Genomic DNA, 20,649 nt, shown 5'->3' on the forward strand with positions numbered 1-20,649 from the left:
GAAGGAAATCTGATTTCCGACAGAATGGGCATATTAGAGCGATGGGTTGAGTACTTTGATGAGCTACTAAACAACCAGAACGTCGGCGAGTTGGAGGTCCCGCGAACTGAAGACGACGGACAAATACTGCCACCACCAAGTTTAGGAGAAACAGTCTATGCAATTCATCGGCTAAAAAATCATAAGCCGCCAGGAGCCGATGGAATTACAGCCGAATTAGTTAAATATGGAGGCGACCACTTACACCAAGTGGTTCATCAACTTGTGCTCAAGATATGGGACAGCGAATCAATGCCTGACGATTGTCAACGAGGCATTATCTGTCTCATACATAAAAAGGGAGATATCACACAGTGCAGCAATTATAGAGGTATCATGTTGCTGAGTACTATCTATAAGATATTGTCCGCTATCTTCCTAGGCCGGATAGTCCCATACGCTCAGAACATCATTGGCCCATACCAAGGAGGCTTCACTCCAGGCAAATCAGCAACAGATCAGATTTTCGCTCTGCGGCAAGCGATGGAAAAACTCTTGGAATATGGACAACAGTTGCAGCATCTATTCATCGACTTTAAAGCCGCCTATGGTGGCATAGCCAGGGTAAAACTATACACGGCCATGAGAGAATTCGGTGTCCCGACGAAATTATAATAATAAGACTGAGTAGGCTGACCCTGACCAATGTGCGAGGCCACATAAAAGCAGCAGGATCACTCTCAAGACCATTCAACATCAACAACGGTCTACGACAAGGGGATGCCCTACCATGCGCCCTCTTTAACCTGGCCCTCGAGAAAGTGATCCGTGATGCTGAGGTAAATGCAAGAGGTACGATCCTCTTTAAGTCCACCCAATTACTTGCCTATGCTGACGATATCGACATCATGGGAAGAACCAGCCGAGACGTACAAAGAATCCTCAGAAGAATTTTTGGCCCCCTACATGAGGATGGACGATTCCGTAGCCTACACAATGACGAAATCTATGAGCGACACCATGACCGTCCAGTTGTGGATAAAATCCGGCTCAATAGGTTACGGTGGGCGGGTCACTTAACCCGTATGGATGAGGATGATCCCACCCGGAAAGTCTATAAGGGCAATATCTATGGTAGAAAAAGAAGGCGAGGAAGACCTTGCCTAAGATGGAGCGATGGCGTAGGTCAGGATGCCAGACAGCTTTTAGGGATATCGAATTGGTGGACCTGGGCGCAAAACCGGGATGTTTGGAGTTCCTTATTAAGGCAGGCCTAGACCGGATACCGGTTGTTGCGCCGTTGATGATGATGGCTAGTCTAATCCATATTTTATTGCGAATGTATGCCCTCCAGCATCGTTCAATAGCCATGAATCCCCTCGTCATACAAAATCTATATGCGGATGTAGTGTTGGTAATTTCGTAATTTCGCATGAATGCACCGATAAGATAGTATGCCAAATTTCCGTAACTATCGCCAAAAACCTTCATTAGTTTGGCCCGCAGTGAGTAAATGAATCAAAATGATACAAGTCGGAAACCGGAAGCTCAGCGGTTCAGGTATGAAAAGTTTTGTTGATCTAGGCACACGATGGTACCATTTATGATAAACATAGCTTATAGTGTTTATCCGTTGAAGGTACTCTATATTCAATTCGGTGTGGAACTCTTTACCTGTTAGAAAGTAGTAGTTTGACAAGAAAGAGGCGACTTTGTTAGTAATGGTAGGATTTCCACCAAACTAACAATATTATCAGGAATCTAGAATAAACTGAAGAATGGTTCGCAGTAAATTTTCAAAATATAATAATATACTATCATTAACTTTATTTGAGCTGAGTATTTGGAGGGTATTTTGAGGCTTAGATACCATGTGGACGGATGACCATAATTTTTTTTTTAATTTTTCAGTTGAGCAAGAGGGTCCTTAGAGTAATTGAGTCTTCCAGGCCCTTCACCCCTCCCATTGGTATCTATAACCAATATTTACTTCGAAAAGTACTAATCGAGACCTTTCATTTGATTTTTTGATGGTTATATTCGGTGCAAAAAATTGCGCACGCAACTTAAACTAGTATGAGGACCTCCCTCCCATGGAACAGTATAACTCACCATATGTGGGGCGTTCACAATTTCAACTTTCCACAAAATTTCATGACAGTAGGCGTTCACGTTTCTGAGAAAAGTGTGTTTGACTGACAGACAGTTTTGTTTTAACAAAACCTTAAAAAATGTATGCATCTAAAAGTGTACCTACCGCAGGCTAATGCAAATGACATCAATAATCGTCAGTTGCCACTTCCTCAATTTTTAAGACGAATTCTCACAAATTAAATATATTGAAAGTGGATCTGCCGAAAACTTGTGATTGAAGTGAACTGTCAAATATGTCGTATCGTTAAAGCTCGATTTTCCTAACTTTCCTGCGTGGCGCTTTACGAATCGGACTCATTGTAGATTGCAGATAGGATGTAATGAACATCGTTCGAAAGAATCGGGTGTATAAATTGTTTGAAAACATCTTCCCAAGCTCCCTCTGTACGAAACAGATTTTGACCCTGGAAATGAGAATTTCGCTGCCCGATTTTGCAATATAAATTTCTGTACTCAACAATCAAAATATCGTCGAGTTGGAGGTCACGCCAACTGAAGACCACGGACAAATGCTGCCACCACCAAGCATGGAAGAAACAGTCCATGCAATCCATTGGCTTAAAAACCATAAATTGCTAGGAGCCGATGGAATTAAAGCCGAATTGGAGGCGACCAACTACACCACTATATGAGGATGGACGATTTCGTTGCCTACATAATCCGGATCAACAGGCAACAGGTCACCTAATCCGAATGAGTGATACCGCCCAGAAAGTTTTTGATGGCGGTTCAATGCTCATCGATATTCTCAAGCGGGTTACTCTGTATATATGCCGTCCGATCGACAAGACAGTTCTTACACTTTAGAACGATAGCTGAATCATACAAGCGGCCGATATTAAACTTAGGGAGTCGTAGCTCCCCAATTCTGCAATAAGTCACGGCCGCTGCACGCAAGGGAACGTAAGCGACATCAAATAGTCATCCCTTTCTAGGCCAGTGTCAGTGCCTCTCTTATTACGCACAACCAGAAGAAAAGTCCTAAATCTACTGCTGATCACAAGTGCTGAGAGGAGTTGCCAGATCCCAGCTTGGCATTGAGATTACCCGATCACGATCACAATGTCACCTTTAGAAGCCTCCCCTGAACGGCGTGTAATTGCTTGAAGAAAGCAGCCTTCTGCATTACATCGGGAGTCTCCGTTGGTATGTAATATTGTATAATTGCGGTGCTCCTTAACCTGGACCGGATTCTCGCAGTTAGAAATCTGCCAGAAACCGGCCCCCAGGTCAAGAGAGCATGCCCTGCGGCAGCCGTTAGAAGCAACCGGAAACCGGATTCGCGTCTGCTAATAGTTGATTTTTCAGAGTACAAAAGCATATTGTCATTATTGTGGCAAGAGGGGGCGGAGAACCCCTTAGAGTCCCACCATCTTACTTCGCTTATTCCCGCTCAAGTTGAAAAAAGCGTGCATTCTGGGGACCATCGCTAACATTGTCGAGGAGCGTACGGACATTGTAGGAACCAATCATAATCCGCTTTCGATAAGCAAGGATTCTTCATGGAGTTGTTGATGTTTCGGTAGCAATAAAGTTTCAAAATTTGCAGGTTGTTAGCCCACAAATTTTTATTCCTACTAGTCGTTTATTATGACAAACAGGGAAGACCTTCTTAAGCTCCACCTCAAAGCGCACAGAGGTCCAAGGTTGCATGCTGCCACCGATATTATTCCTTCTTAATATCGGTGATGTTCTTCATGATGCCTTGCCCGGAGGATCTTGAGGATGAGAATGCATGGAAATGCAGTTATCTCAACACCAAGATCAAGTTGGGACCGTTTTTTAGCTAGTGTTCCTTCTATGCTACTATATGGGAGTAGCACATGGGAAGTGGCCTTTACTGTTACTTAAAAGCTTTCTCTATCTCTAACGAAGAATTTGATCGGCGCACAGGCCCGGCCATTTATACGCACTGTTATCGGAAGGCGGAAATGGCGGTGGACAGGTCACATATTAAGTAGGGGCGACAATTGCATTGTGGGCTACACTATGCTGCGGAAGATGGCCGACCAGTGGCGAGGGGAAGAGCGCCGACTCGGGAAGTCCTGAGGGAGCTGAAGGGCACTTCATTTATATGATTAATTGATAACGTTTATTTTTTAAATAAGGATTGACTTTTATATTTCGTTCTTCTTCCCTGTTAAAAGAAATTGATTAATTCTGTAACAACTTCTTTTAAACTTACCTCTCGGGGACTAAAAGCAATAATTGTATAGTTATATGAAGTGCGGTTATTTGTAACTCTGAGGTCGGGCCAAATGCACAGTCCGGTCAAATGCAAAAGATTTTCAAACCGCAATTGATTTGATTTAAGAAGGCTTCATTGTTTCCTTTGTGAATATTATCTTTTAACATAATTGGATAACTGCTACTCAAATATTTTTTCAGCTTGCTCAGAATGAAAGTGCCCAACAGAAGCTTCGAAACGAGATAAATAAGACAATAGAGGAAAACGGTGAAATACCATTTGAACAGCACATTAGAGTTACCCTATCTAGATCAATGCATTAACGGTAATGAAACATATTGATATCAGCTTCTTTCTTCAACCAGTTTCTTTTTATTGTAGAATGTTTGCGATTGCGTTCACCAGGGATTTCGATCAACAAAAGGTGTTCAAACACTTGTGAATTAATGTCTAGTAAAGAAAAACCCATCAAGGTCGAAAAAGGAATTGTAGTTGTCCTACCCTACTATGCATTGCATCATGATCCAGAGTATTACCTAAATCCGGAAGAATTCATCCCGGAACGCTTCAGCCCTGAAAATGGAGGAACCAAAAAATATAAAGAAATGGGTGTGTTTCCTCCGTTTGGTGATGGACCAAGAATGTGCTTAGGTAATTTCTTTCCACAGAACCTACATATGTATCTATATACATCCTATATATCCGAAATCTTTTTAAGGTTTTGTGTAAAACAAAAATCGGTTTACTGTCTGCTTGTGTGTCTGTCGGTCACGCGCATTTTTCTCGGAGACTGTAGCGGCGATTGACACCAAATTTGGTGGAAGGGTGAGAACTGTGAACACTCGCGCATACAGTGAGTTGCATTCTTTTACGTTCAATTTAAGGGGAGGTCGCCATACATGCAAAAGGTGGGTGTACATTTTTTGCCATCAAATATAGTCATGTGAATATCAAATGAAAGGTCTCGATTAGTACTTTCCGAAGCACGGGAGTCCGAAAGGGGTCAATTACTTCAGGGATCCGTTCTCAGAAACTATTCAACCGAAAAATCTGAAAAAAAATATGGTAGTCCGCGCACTAGGCTTTAAAATACTCTCCGTTACGGTATATGCCCGAATAAAGTTAATAATAGTATATTATTTTATTTTGGAAATTTCATCCTAGATCCAAAAAGGTAATAGAAAGCATCATACTTGAAAGATTGGTTTAAATCCTAATGTTATTAATAAAGTTATAGTACTCGTAGGTAGAAATCGCCACTTTGGCGGCAAATTATTACTCCCTAACAGATAAAATCTCACCATCACATCATATGGAATATTGGGTGTATATATAAACAGAACCATCGAACTCCGTCATGCTATTAACATAGTATGCTGGCCTCAAGCCCAGGTAAAGGAGGAGGGTTTGAGGCAACGTACTCTGTATTGTCCTCAGTAAAATAAAAATAAAATGCTGAGATCAGGGCAAGAGATAAATAGAGTATAGTTGGAGTTATTCCACTATGCTCCTGCTACCTGATCTCTCTTGGTGGCAGGTCCCGCGAGAGGCTGAACAAGCAAATGTATACAATGTTTTAGTTTCGGTCACGGCAGAGGTGAGGCAGCGTCTGATGAGTTGCCCCTGCCCTGGACGAAACCTTCAGTTAGCTTTTTCGTTCTTTTTTGTATACAATGTCGTTAGAAATAAGATGCCCGGAACGAGTAATAAGCCTCGGAAAAATGCTAGGGAGTCCACTTCAGCTCACGCGGCGGGACGAGATCCGGTTCTGTCGAGAAATGAGTAAGGGTTTTTGACGCATGGGCGGCGTCAGGACGTAAGTAAATTAGTCCGAACAAATCAAATATATGGCGGCACGCTAAATGTTGGCACTCTAACTGGAAAGGCCGAGGAACTCGCAAGAGTCTTTCGGAAAAGGCGCCCTGATATTTGCGCTCTGCTAGAAATCCGATGGTCTGGTGCCAAAAGCTGCGACGCGGTAAAAATGGCTATAAACTTCATTATTTTGGTAACCCACACACTCAATATGGTGTTGGCATTGCCATCTCAGAGAGTCTTCGTGATATCATTAAAGAAGTCGAACGACCTGATGATCGGCTGATGATGCCTACCATTATATCAGCTGATTGCACTATTCACTCCTTTACCGCGTACACACCACAGACAGGTTGACCTGATGCCGAGAAAGATGCCTTCTGACAACTTCTCGATGAAAAGACTTGTCACGTGCCTGCTGACGACTGGCGATATTATACCTTAATGGTCATGTGGGTGAAAAGGCAGACGGTAACAGGTGCCATGGGCGAAAGGAGTTTGGAGCGCGTAATGAGGGTGGCGAGCGTATAATCGATTTTGCGGACACCCACCACCTTGTACTTATGAATACATGGTTCATCCAACGATTGTCGCATCGTCCTACATTTTATAGTGGGAACAGTAAAACGCAAATCGATTATATTCTCATCAGACGCCGACATTTTACCACCGTCACTGACTGCAAAGTCATTCCCTATGAGACCATCGGGCCTCAACATCGTCCATTCATTGCCGTCCTGCGAATTAAGTCACCGATAAAGCAGCCTGAGGAACGCACTGGCCCGCTGCGCATTAAATGGTGGCGATTTGGTGAGAAGAAAGAAGAAACGATCTCACTCACACGATTACGAATGTGGGAGAATCATGGAACCAAATGAAAGACACGATCCACAAAGCGGCCTCTGCAACCCTCGGGGTCATCAAGCCGGGGAAGCGGTACATCAACCGAAATACTTGGCTTTGGAATGATGATGTTGAAGTGAAGGTCCGTGAAAAGAAACGCCTCTATCACAAATTTCTCGACGATAAAACACCTGCTAATTGGCAAATTTATAAAAATGCCAGCCAGGAAGCAAAGAAAGCAGTCGCTGTCTCCTAGCGAACCATTACAAAAATTTTTATGATAAACTGGACACTCGGGATGGCAAGAGAGATCTATATCGACTTACTAAAAATCCTAACGAACGCACACAGGATATCGAACACTTCTGTTGCGTTAATGACAAGAACGGTATTTTGCTTACCAACCATCGAGCCGCAACGGATAGATGGCGAGAATACTTCGAACAGATTTCAACTGAAGAATTTGCTCATTCTCGAGTTCCACAATCATTGCCGACGTTTGGACCAGTTCCACCTGTCAACGCAACTGGTGTTTAGGGGTGGCGGTGAAGAAGACGGGGCAGCAACCCTGTCGGCCAAACCAAAACCAAGTGGCCGAGGAGAACCTCCATAGTGGTGGCACCGGGAAACTCTGTACTTATTTTGGTTTGCCAGCCGTGATGCAGTAGATGAATGCTCCAAAGACCTAATTAGGGCGATCAGACCCGAGTCTGCACGGGGACTCATCTGAAGTGGGAAATTGGTCACGAAACCTTACCAGGGGTATACTGGCCTCGCATACTTTGGGTAAACTCCCGTTGTATGTGAGTACAGCTCGGTTGTTTCCGATTGGCCCCCCTAGTGGGAGTTTCATGGTGGTTGTGGTTGTGCTCAAGCGAGAAGAGACCTTCGGGCCTCGGCGTGGTGTTGCGTTTCTACCCGGGTGCCGTACTCCTTAGTTCGGTAGAGATTTAGGTAATTTTTGCATCCACCAGTATGAATGCTAAGCCATGCACTTGGTATAGACTGGTACCGTTGTTGTTTGTCTCAGCGGGGCTCTGATTGTGGTCACAAAATCAATCCGTGTCTGAAGAGGACCGTGGGATTAACTCTCCACGACAGGTACCTAAGTTAAACACCATGGGCTTAACTGTCAGCGCAACTGGTGCTCAGAAGTGGCGGGGAGGAAGGCGGGACGGCAAACCTGTCGGCTGAACCAAAACCAAGTGGCCAAGGAGAACCTCCACGTGGTGGCACCGGGAAACGCTGTATCGCATTAGCTTGCCGGCTGTGATGCAGTAGGCGAATGCTCCAAGGCTTAATTAGGGCGATCAGACCCAAGTCTGCACGGGGATTCATCTAACGTGGCTTAGGCCACGAAACCTTACCAGGGTATGCTGGTACCATAGGAACCCAGGTAGCCCCTGGACTCTTATACTTCGTGAGAATTCCTGTCGTATATGAGTACAGCTCGGTTGTTTGCGGTTGGCTCCCTAGTGGGAGTTTCATGGGCGCTGTGGTTGATGCCCAAGCGAGAAGATACGTTCGGGCCTCGGCGTGGTGTTGCGTTTCAACACGGATGCCGTACTTCGTAGTTCGGTAGAGTTTTAGGCAGGTCTTGCATCTACCAGTATGAATGCTAAGCAATGCACTTGGTATGTACTGGTACCGTTGTTGCTTGTCACAGCGGGGCCCTGATTGTGGTCCCAAAATCAATCCGTGTCTTAAGAAGACCATAGGATTAAGTCTCCACGACAGGTACCTACGCAAAACACTCAAGGACTTAACTGTCAGCGCAACTGAAGTCGAGGAGGCAATAAAACGAATAAAATCGGGGAAAGCCACAGGACCTGATGACATTGCATCAGTAAATTCTTTAATCGGGTTATCCAGGAAGGAAGAATACCATCTGACTGGCAAGAAAGTACCACTGTCCCAATATGGAAAAAGAAAGGTAGTCCAGCAGAATGTTCAAATTACCGTCCAATCCGGCTACTTTCCGAAACCATGAAAATTTTTAGATGCATTCTTCACAACCGTTTTCGCCAATTCGTTGAAATAAACGTGAATCAAGCCGGATTTCTCAAAAACTCCGGAGCTATTCACGCAATACACGCTGCGCAGTTACTCATGGAGAAATACCATGAGAAGGAATTACATTGCATTTCTGGATCTAGAGAAAGCGTTTGACCGTGTGCCACACCAACTCATTTGGTATGCTTTACGAAAACACTTAGTGCCAGAAGAAGTCGTGCGCTAGGTTCTCGGGTCAACGCTATCAGCCAATGGAGAACTGCGTTATGAAATTGCTTCACGCGTTAACGCAACCTGGATGAAGTGGCTTTCCACAACTGGTGTTCCTTGTAATCGTCGTATCAACAAACGTCTCAAATCTAAAATTGACCGCAATGTCGTCCGTCCTGTCGCTCTCTATGGTTTTGTTGGCCGACTATAAAATACAATGAACGGCGCCTTGCGGTAATGGAGACGAAGATGTTGCTTTGGACTAGTGGCGTGGCACGTTTTGATCACATCCGAAATGAGGATATCCGCGATCGTTATGAGGTTGCACCGATCGTGGAAAGATTGCGAGAGAGGCGTCTTCGATGGTATGGTCACGCAATTCGTGTTAACGAGAATTCACTTCCCAAGATTGATCTGAACATCGAAGTCGATGGCAAACGACCAACAGGCCGTCCGAAAAAACGGTGGCTGGATACAGTGGACGGGGATTTAAAAGCCTCAAGATTGCACCCAGATCAGGCATTCTATAGAACCAAATAGCGAAACCGGTCACGACGAGCCGACCCCACTTGTGAACGGGACAAAGGCTGAAGAAAAAGAAGATATAAAAATTGATCGTACAAATATTTTCGATTTAATTCGTGCACAAAAGCGTAAATATGTACATATAAAGTACGTATATTGAATACCGCAATTCTTAGGTACTAGCACTGAAGAAGGAGGCACGTGGTCTCCGAAACGATTGTATGCGGGGAAAAAATAAAAATATTTACAGGATAAGGAAAAAAACCTAGTTCTCATTTTTCAACGTACATATGTCTTTCTCGAGTAATTAATATTGATATATAAACGATTAAAAAACTAAAACGAAATATTTCCCTGCGACCCCCATTCACATGAGCTCACTTTGTTGTGGAATTGACGAGTTGATATGTTATGATGATCTTGTACACGTTTTAGAATGAACGAAATTCATATAAAATGTAAAAGTTTCACCTTTTGTAACTTTGTGAATGATGTTGGATTTCCTTCAAATTTCCAAGAGTTATGTCTTATGTTATCCCTTGTACCACTGCATTTTGTAGTTCTAGCATGAATTTAAGGAACGTTTCCAGCTAAATATGCTAATATGCAATTACTTGTGCAGGTATCGGAACGGGATGTATCTTCAGGCCTAGATTTCGATTTTGCAATTGGATAGGTTCTGAGAACGAGACCTGTTACACTTTTTGAGGGTCATATTTTGAGGACCAGTTTCGAAAAGTACTAATTGAGCCCTTTCATTTGATATCCCACTTGGCCATATTCTCTGAAAAAAATGTTGCGCCCTCCTTTCGAATGTAAGCGGTTTCGCCATTTGGCTCTATAGAATGCCTCGAGGCTTTTAATTCCCCATCAATCAGGAATATCAACTCCTAACAAAATACTAGATTTGTTGTTGAAATGCATGACAACCTCCTATAATTTCGATAATAATACCAAAATTTCAATCAAACTTTCCAGTATTATCTCTTATGTTATCACCAATACCCGTGCCACTGTATTCCTAGGATGAACTCTAGGAGGGTTTCCTTATAAATTTCTCAACTACGGCATTGTGAAAAAATTAACTTTATTTGAATAGATATTGCAATAAGATATATTTTGAGACCTAGATGCAACAGATGCATCAATTTCTTTCAAATTTTTAGTTGGATTCGATCTAAGAATCAAACTCCTTCACTTTCTGAGACGCACATTTTGAATAGTAATTCTCTTATGTTCCAAACGATGTTGAAGGTTATACCAATTTAAAAGGTATTAATTTAGCCATCTGATACTACAGATAGCCATATTATGAGGAAGGCAATTTTGCATCCCTCTTTGAATTTATGGTGAGCAGCTCTTTAACTCAACGGCCAATGACGCCACCCGCTATATCTAGAACATTTCATAGACATATTCTATTAAATTTCATTATATGTATTAGCTTAGTGGTTTTCGAGTAGATTGGATGATAGAGACACAAACGTTCATTCAATCAGTTTGAAAAATGTGCATTTGTGTGCCTTAGCATCCATTACGGTTTATGTCAAAATTTTGTTTTCCTAGAATAACGACAACCTACGTTATTAACTTTGAGTTTTTACCAGAAACGGATATATTTTAGGGGATAGATTGGATGCAGCAAGGATCATAGTGATTTTTTCCACGAGTTTGACATTCTGAGAATAAGATCTCTTGCACTTTACAACTGATATCAAAAGTCAATCTAGTTGGAGAATGCAGTAATGGAGCATAAATTAAACCCCCACATCCGTCAAAACAATTTCGTGACTTAAATAAAAACTACAAAACAATGTATTCATGCTCATTTCACAACTTTTAATTTAAAAAATTAAAATTATCTCATATATTCACTTGTAAATTACTAGTCGCTCTGAATTAAGAATATCATTCATTCAGAATATGCCAGTCATTCTGGGTTGCGGAAAGTGAGATTTGGAAATCATTATATTGATAAGACACAGTAGCAGACACAGTATTTGTATATTTGCTTCTATTTTGTCTGGAAGAACAACATAATTATAATTTCATTGAACTTTGATGAATACATTGAATGAAAAACAAAGGGTCATGGCTCCAACGACGATTTCAAATGATACTTCCTACGTCAACGAAGTAAGTACATCGTAGAATCGATCAAAGGGCGAACCCTTCTAAGGTATGGTTTATCTAAAAAGCAAGTTTGTCTACAAAAAATTACTTCTTACGATGACTTTACTGAATAGACATCGGTTGCGTCAGAGGTTCCACTTCCTTAAATTATAATCCTGTTAATAGCCAGAATATCTTGCAAAGGTAATTGGCAAATTTAACAAGACTCTCTTTATTTTGTAATGTCCATGTCGATTGGCATGGCAACAGTTATTAGCCTTCTCACTCTCCCGCAATGTTATTCACAATTTAGACCCATATTTTTGAGCTCCACAGGTTGTGAAATCACATTGTCAAGTAAAAACGGGGAAAACCTTACAGAACAGGCAACTTCATTTCGAAAGCAATTCTATAAGGACATTGTTTAAGGTTCCTGAATGGATCCAGTGCAGAGGACAAGAAACGGATGCAAGTAACTGCTTTGGTGGCTTCGTTACTCAACATCCAGGGATGTGGAAATGAGGAGCTAGCTCAGGAACAGGGACTTATCATTTGATACTCTACATGCCCATATTTGGAGAAAAACACTTTGTACCCACTTTTGCGCGTATGGAGAATCTCCTTCCTTAAAATCAACGTAAAACGATGTCATTCATTCCGTGCGTCAAACTTGACAGCATTTTGTGTCAGTAGGTTTAACCGTTTTTAAGAAAAGGGTAAGTAGTAGGTAGATATTATACATACCAATGGAGAAATGCCTGCAAAGTTGGCGGGATTCAAAGATCATTCATTTCCCCAAATTACATTGAGAAGGCGTCTTTAGAAGTTTTAGGCGCGGTAGTAATACCGGCAGAAACGACGAAAGAAGTGCTGGAGATTTGCAGTAGGCGGGGAAATAACAAAACACCGAGCCTACACGGTATACCAAAGAAAGCCCTTAAACTGGCTGCTAAGTCGAGGGTGGACTTTTGAGATAAGAGGACACCAGAGGTTGTTGTTGTTATCCAAAATTGGTAAATCTCTTGGTGAACTATCACCACATTGACTCAAACACCTATTAGACACTACGGGGCAAACGCTGTAGCGAGTAATATACAAAGGATTGATTCTTGTTGTTGAAAGTCTGAAAGACATATCAGACCAACAATTCGACTTCCTTAAAGCCATCGACGCGATCAAACTGGTTACTGGCTAAGCGGAGAATACAATATACGACAACGGTAGTACTGGAAAGTATGTCTGCGTGTTTAACCTATCTGAATCTAAAGTGGATGCCGCTGGTTACCGTTGGTGTCTAATAGAAAAAAGGCTTTGGTACGACATAGACGATGAAACCAATGTGCATACTGTCTCCGCGCCCATTGCATTTGATTCCGCCGTCTGACGGAATATCCCGGATTCGTTTATATATCGCAGGATTTCTGTTACTGGATGTGATGGTACCCGTTACAGCAGGTGCAAATCAGCACCAACAATCTGGTGTTTGATGTGCCCACAAGCGAGGTACTCACATAGAAAATGTTCCGTGCTTTCCGCTTCCTCATTACAGGATATCATCTTGGAGAATCCCTATTCTGAACATATGACCAATTAGTGAATTATGGCTAGTCTGAATGCAGGTTTCCCTGCTTTTCGAGAAGATAAAGTTCGCAGTTCTGACCGGAAGAGTGCGGTGTGTCTGGCAGTATTAGGGCTCTACCACCTGCTATTATGGAAAACTTCAGGTTTTGATAGCAGAATAAGCCAATAGTGCTGATGCTCCAATTGCTGGTTAAAGTCGCGGTAAGGAGAAAATGAACCGTCTTTTGTTAAGGCATCCCTCTACACCGCAATGATTAGACACCCAGAGTAGTTCCACCATATTGAATCTAGAAACAGACTACAATCTACATTCCAGAATGATTTTTGAAGTGATCAAAGGGCTGTTCAATGAAGCTTGACGATCACTACAGATTGTGATCCGACTGCGCTCCAATCGCTCATCAATCGCTCAGGTTGTTGCTCTTAGAATCGCACACACTTCAGACTGAAAAACCGTTGCATACTGTCCCAGAGAAAAAGCCCACCTCTCACTTTTATTCAAAAGGTAGACTTCTGTTTTTGAGCCTCGATATAGAAGACTTCCACATATCCTCCCACGCATTCCTCTGAAACTTCTCAGTTTTCTTTATGTTTCAGGATAACTTCATATCTTCTACCAAAGAGACGTCTAGGGGCCTGAGGATCAGAAGGCGTTCTAAGAAGTGGATTCAGTTCTCCCTATAACTCTTCCAATGTTCTGTGACCCTCATTTCCGTTGTATCCCCATAGATCTAATCGAATCGATCTAAGCGAGCATCGGCCCAATGATGGCAACATACGAATATATCCGCATTAGTACCTGACGCCTAAGTCCCTATGTCGAGGTAAAGGTCCGCCTACACAGCTCATAAGCTATAAGAGTTCGTTTCAACTTTACCTCTGCATGTCTGCTTCAGAGAAGCTTCTTGTCTTGTCTGTTCCCAAATATTTCACTTCTTCAGAGAGTTGAAGGGTCGAACCCCTCAAGACTCGCAAAGACCATCCAAGACCAGTTTTCTCTTTTTGTAAATAATACCATTTTGGATTTATTTGGGTTTACTGAAAGTCCATTCCTGAAGCACCAACTGCCAATCAAATAAACGGTGTCTTCCTGGTTCCTCCCACTGGTGTCGTCTTTTCTCCCGGATGGTGCACTTCCAAGAGGGTCTGTATTGATTCCAATCTGGAGTTCGTGAAAGTTCCACTGTAGTCTTCGCAGTCTTCTTAAAGAGTCCAACTTAGCTTATTCATCCCTTTTAAGGACTCTGCACAGTCTTGAAGTTTCTTTTTGGCCTTCCAGTTCCTCGTAATATACTCTAAACGAGTCTCGCTTCGAACTCCACTTTCTCTTGGTCCCACGAACGTGTACCCTTCGCGATTTTCAGACCAGTTGAATTGATAAAATCAAACAGTTTCTCTTCTCCCGGATTGCATTTGCTATTTCCCCGGCAACGGACATAATCGTAGGCTAAGTAAGCAGAGGCAATCATGACGTTCCTTAATATTTCACTCCGAATGGGCGCTCTGATATGTGTGATTTTAAGATAATGAAAAATTCATCCGGGTCCCTATGTACTTTACTCAATAGCCCTTGGTGGCCACATCTTATCAAACGCTTGGGCGACATCGAGAAAAATGGCTGAGCCCACCAGCCTTTTTTCTATCGGATTCTTGATCCTATGCGCTTGTTGTATTGTGGAATGCTTTTCGCGGAGAGCAAATTGGTTAGGTGGTATTCGGTTTCAATCCACAATCTCTCAACATCTCTTAAGTCTTGCAAATACCTTGGCTATAGTAATGAGTAGTATTATTGGTCGAGACGATTCGACTCTACTTGGCTCCTTCCATGATTTGGGGACCATTATAACTTCCATTGTTTCCATTGTCGAGCGACGTAGTTTAATCGGAAAGCCGCATTAATTATTTGTAATAATTTGACTAGACCCTTTTCTAGCAATGCTTCTAGTATTCTCTATTCTCTTTAGTATTCTCTTTAGCCAGGAGTTTTGTTAGGAGACACTTTAGTTTTAATTTCTGTCCTCAGCTCATTTAGTTTTGCACGGCGTATTGGTTAATGGTCCACTTTTCTAGAGGCAGCAATTTACTTTCTAGATGCCTCGCGAAGAGATCTACCTCATCCTGTACAGAATGAGCTCATTTCCAGTTTTCCTGTTTGATAGATGGGAATTGTTTTCTAGGTCTTTCCAGATCTTTCGCGGCCTTCTACAGTGAATAGTCTGTGTCTTTTTGTGCTGTCAGATTTCAGACATATCTGTTGAGGGACTCGTTTTTAAGGTTTTGTGTAAAAGAAAGTCTTAATAAAATCAGTTTACTGTCCGTCTGCGTGTCACACGGATTTTTCTCGGAAACGAGCCAATCGCTATTGTTACCAAATTCGGTGGAAAGATGGGAACTGTGAACGCTCACGCATACAGTGAGTTACATCATTCTACGTCGAATTTGAGGGGGAATCCCCATACATGCAAAAGGGGAGTATACATTTTTTTCACCAAATATAGTCATGTATGGTATCAAATGAAAGGTCTCGGTCACTACGAACCTGGTCTTAGTTTTGACATTTGTTGGAAAAATTAGGAGTGCGGGGAGTCAAAAGTGATAATTTCCCATCCATTCTCAGAAACTAGCCAACCCAAAAATCGGAAAAAAAAACCGAGAGGCTGACAATGTATGGTGTCTAGGCTCCGAAATAACTTCCATATCTGTTCAAATAAAGTAAATAATAGCATATTACTATAATTTGTGGTAATTGACTGCGAAACCCCCTTGAGTTCATCCTAAAATCTCGTAGGCTATAACATAAAGCATGATTCTATCAAGTTTGGTGCGAATTGCACTATTACTAGCAAAGTTATAACAGGTCAAAGTTGTCACTTCTGTGTGAATTCAAGCCTTTGAATGTCGGTATCATACGAAAGGGGATATTCTCACCTAATATATGCGTATATTACTTGCTACGTACTAAGAAATACACAAAGCCTTTCATACCCAAAGCGTCCAACTTACGGTTTTCCGACTTGTTATATTTGCTAATTAAGGCCTTTAGCTTGTTTGCAAGAAAGTTTAGGGTTTTTATCCTTTCCGTTGTGCGGTTTATTTGCTTTAGTTTTAATTCGGTCCATGATAAGCTTCTTGCATCTTCATCGTCAGCAGATCCATCTATCCGTCGAATTGATAAGAAGTATTGATTTGATCGTTTATGTAAACGTCTTCTTGGATGTACTTTTTGAATACTGCCCACTTCGTTTACCTATTAGTTAGTATGGGAGGATAGTCCTTTCTCCTCATGTTTTCGCTACCCAGCGCCATAACAGGCGAGCGATCGAACATTATATTTTCATTGCTAATAATATGTCTGAAATCCTATTAGTTATGAAGATATCAATGACATCGGGTGTATTTGTTACGACAGTGGGTCAGTATGTAGGGGATGTATGAAACCAACACTTTTGTAGTAAGGCGACTTCTTGTTCCTGAACTAGCCTAGAGTAAATTGGGTGTATAATACGCTGCATTCCCCAGGTACAGCTCGACAGTAGATACCTGAGGGGGCAGCCATCGATGCACTTAACGTGTTCGTACTCTTATGTTATAACGGCCTTTTGAGGCGTGGTCTCCAATTTGATAATTTGATTGATGGCAAGGTGAAAAAAGTCGTTTCCAAACTAACGACACCTCTAAATCGTGGCTGGCGGTGAGGAAGGCGGAGCAGCAGCCCTGTCGGCCAAACCAACTGGCCGAGGAGAACCTCCATAGCAGAGGCTGATATTTGTTGAATATTTACGGGTGCTACGCGTTGTCTACTTTACTCCTAATTAATGGCTGTTTTATTTTCTTTGCATAAACTTTCGAAAACCTACCCGGGCACCGCTGAACGTGTTCCTTTTTGAATGATTGTTCATTTTCTATATATTTAAATAATATGTGCACTAGCTGCCCCTTTTTGCACCTTTAATTTATTCACGCCTGCAACGAATAGGTATCACAGCCCAAATCGGACCTTTACTTAAATTTGCCCTTTTCTTGTGTGTTTTGTATTAAACAAAACCTTATTAAAATCGATTTACTCAGTCTGCCACGCCTTTTTTCTCAGAAACGATTACAACTATCGATACGGAATTTGGTAGAAAGGTGGGACCCGTGAATCCTATTGCATGCAGTAAGTAACATGCGTGTGTGTTTGAAGTGGAGGAAAGGCAAAGCCTCTGAGCACTCAAACAATAGTGGTCAATTGTATCCGATTCCCCTGTCTCACGAAATATCCCCGATTTGTTTATATATCGCAGGATTTTCGTTAATGGATGTGATAGTACTCGCTGCAGTTGTAGCACATCAGCACCAAAAATCTGATGTCTGATGCGTCCATAGTCGGGCATTCACATAGAAAGTGTTTCGTATCATCTTGGAGAATTCCCACTCTGAACATATGCCCAGCTAGTGATTTATGGGCAGTCAGAATGCATACAATATTTTTGCAATGCTAAACTTCTATCATCGTTTCCTACCCAAGGCCGCCCAACACCAGTCCGTTTTGAACGCGCACTTGTCTGGTCCCAAAACCAAGGACACACGAGAGATTGTGTGGCCTGAAGAGGCTGTCCGCGCGTTCGATAAATCCCGACAGCAACTGGCTGATGCTACACTCTTGGCATTTCCTCTGCAAGATGCACCCCTAGCCGTTTTTGTTGATGCCTCTGACATCGCAGTAGGTGCTGCCCTTCACCAAAAGGTGGATCACGTCTGGCAAACAGTTAAACCCCGCTCGACGGAACTACAGCACTTACAATCGAGAGCTGCTCGCCGCGTACTTGAGCATTAAGTATTTTCGCTTTTCGCTTGAAGGCAGGCCGTTCACAGTGTTCACGGACCATAAGCCTCTCACATATGCTTTGAAACAGAAGCCCGACAAAGCGTCCTCTCGTCAGCTTTGACATCTGAGTTTTATAAGCCAGTTTACGTCAGACATCCAGCACATGTCCGGTAAGGACAACATAGTTGCTGACGCTTTGTCACGTGTCTCCGAGGTTAACATCACCGCCGCACTCGACTTCTCGGCTATTGCCAAGGCGCAGGAGGATGACGCAGTACTTCAGAGCCTCAAATCCAACCCCAGATACGAATTTCGGGAGGAAAGAAGTGGGCTCATTCCCCCGCAATACCAAGCGGTTCCACACCGTACACCTCAACATAGTAGGACCTTTGCGAAACTCGCACGGTTACAAGTATTACCTCACAATCATCGACAGGTTTACGCGGTGGCCTGATGTAATACCTCTGAAGGACATTACGGCGCAATCTTGCGCCGAAGCCCTCTGTCGAGAGTGGATCCCTTGCCTTGGCGTCCCTGCAATAGTCATCACTGACCAGGGAATGCAATTTGAGCCCACCATTTTCTCTGAGTTAGGCAAACTCCTGGGTATCAAATGCCAGCGAACTACAGCATACCACCCGGAACCCAATGGCATGCTAGAACGTTAGCACCGGACGCTGAAAGCCGCCATTATGGCCCACGACGATCCGTCCTGAACTCAAGTCTTGCCTCCCGTCTTACTCGGCCTGCGAACAACCCGCCGAGAGGAATTTGCTGGCGGCCCCGCGAACCTGGTATACGGGGAGAACCCAAGACTCCCAAGTGATCCGGTCTTCGACAAGAGATCGGGTTTAACAGATTCGGGATTGCTGCACCTGCTGAAAGACAACGACACATGAAAGCCACACCTCCCACACGACACTCGTCCGCACCTGCCTGCGCGTCCAGGGAGCTGGACACGTGCACGCACGTCCTGGTCAGGATGAATCCCGTCCGGAAGCCGCTACAGCCTCCATACGAAGGCCCGTACAGTGTTCTCGAGCGTGTTCTCGATTGACAGTGGCCACCATCGGTGTTCTCCGTGGCGGAGCAGGCTATGATTAATTAATTTTTGAATTGAAAAATATGAATATTGATAAGTTGAAAAATGTGCGTTTAAGAAAATAAAAACAAGATTATGTCCCGTCTCCATGTAATGAGTGTATTTTTGCCTTCAGTTAACATGTCTGAAGTTAGTGAAAAGGAAGTGTTTTCACCAGACGAAAAATTTTCTGGTATTTTAACATCACCACTCACTGAAGCACAATGTCTAGTTCTGTCCGGTATTCCGAATAAAGACGCTCAAAGTGATGTGTGGCTTTACCAAATAAGGTAGAACTACAGTATTTTTAGTTATATAGTTCACTTTTTGCATGTATGTACATTTTAAGGTACTTCCTTATTGTGCTACCTTTTAATTAGTATTTATTGTTTATTTTTAGTGTCAACAGACTATTAACTATGACCCTACCGCCAAAGGAGCTGAACCACCGTGCAAAGGCCAATAGGGCGATCAGACCCGACTCTGCTCAGGGATTCATTTGAAGTGGCAGTACCTCATGAATCCTTACCAGGGGTACAGCGGTACCATAGGAACCGGAACAGCCTCAGAATTCACATTTGTCAGGAAACGCGGTAAAAATGGCCATGAATTTCTCTATTTAGGTAACCCACGATCGTAAGCGGTACATCAACCGAGATGCTTGGTTTTGGAATGGCGTTGTTGAAATGGAGGTCCGTGAAAAGAACCACCTCTTCCACAAGTTTCTCGACGATAAAGTGCAAGCCAATTGGCGAATTTATAAGAATGCCAACCGGGAAGCAAAGGAAACGATCGCTATCACCCGAGCAGTTAATTACAAAAATCTTTACGATAACCTGAACACTCGGGATATCGAGAAAGATCTGTATCGACTTGCTAAAAGCCGGGACGAACGCACACACAATATCGAATACTTCTGTTGCGTTAATGACAAGAACAGTACTTTGGTTACTAACCGACGAGCCGCGACGGATAGATGGCGAGAATACTTCGAGCAGATTTCAACCGGTGAATTTGCTCATCCGCCATTTCCACAATCATTGCCGGCATTTGTCCTGTCAGCGCAACTGAAGTCGAGGAGGTAATAAAACGAATGCAATCGGGGAAAGCAACAGGACCTGACGACATCACATCTGAGCTCTGGAAAGCGAAGAGCTGGGACCCAACACTGTTGCTCAGTGAATTCTTTAATCGGGTTATTCATTTGACTGGCAAGAAAGTTTCCCTGTTAATGTTCAAATGACCGTGCGATCCGGTTACTTTCCCATACCATTAAGATTTTTGAACACATTCGCGAAATCGTTGAAATAACCGTGAATCAAGCCGGATTTGTCAAGAACC

At 42.9% G+C, this 20,649-nt stretch overlaps 1 protein-coding gene across 1 annotated transcript; it reads left to right on the plus strand.

The window, feature by feature from the left end:
• The first annotated feature begins 4,603 nt into the window (after positions 1-4,603).
• LOC119660538 (probable cytochrome P450 28d1) lies at positions 4,604-19,768 on the plus strand. The gene is made up of 3 exons (XM_038069166.1): positions 4,604-4,646; positions 4,703-4,972; positions 19,709-19,768. Exons 2-3 carry the CDS (start codon positions 4,768-4,770, stop codon positions 19,723-19,725), a joined length of 222 nt encoding a protein of 73 aa, XP_037925094.1. The 5' UTR covers positions 4,604-4,646; positions 4,703-4,767; the 3' UTR covers positions 19,726-19,768.
• Positions 19,769-20,649: the final 881 nt, after the last annotated feature.

This window comes from Hermetia illucens, chromosome 6, assembly GCF_905115235.1.
Source record: "Hermetia illucens chromosome 6, iHerIll2.2.curated.20191125, whole genome shotgun sequence".
In the NCBI taxonomy this organism is placed as follows: domain Eukaryota; kingdom Metazoa; phylum Arthropoda; class Insecta; order Diptera; family Stratiomyidae; genus Hermetia; species Hermetia illucens.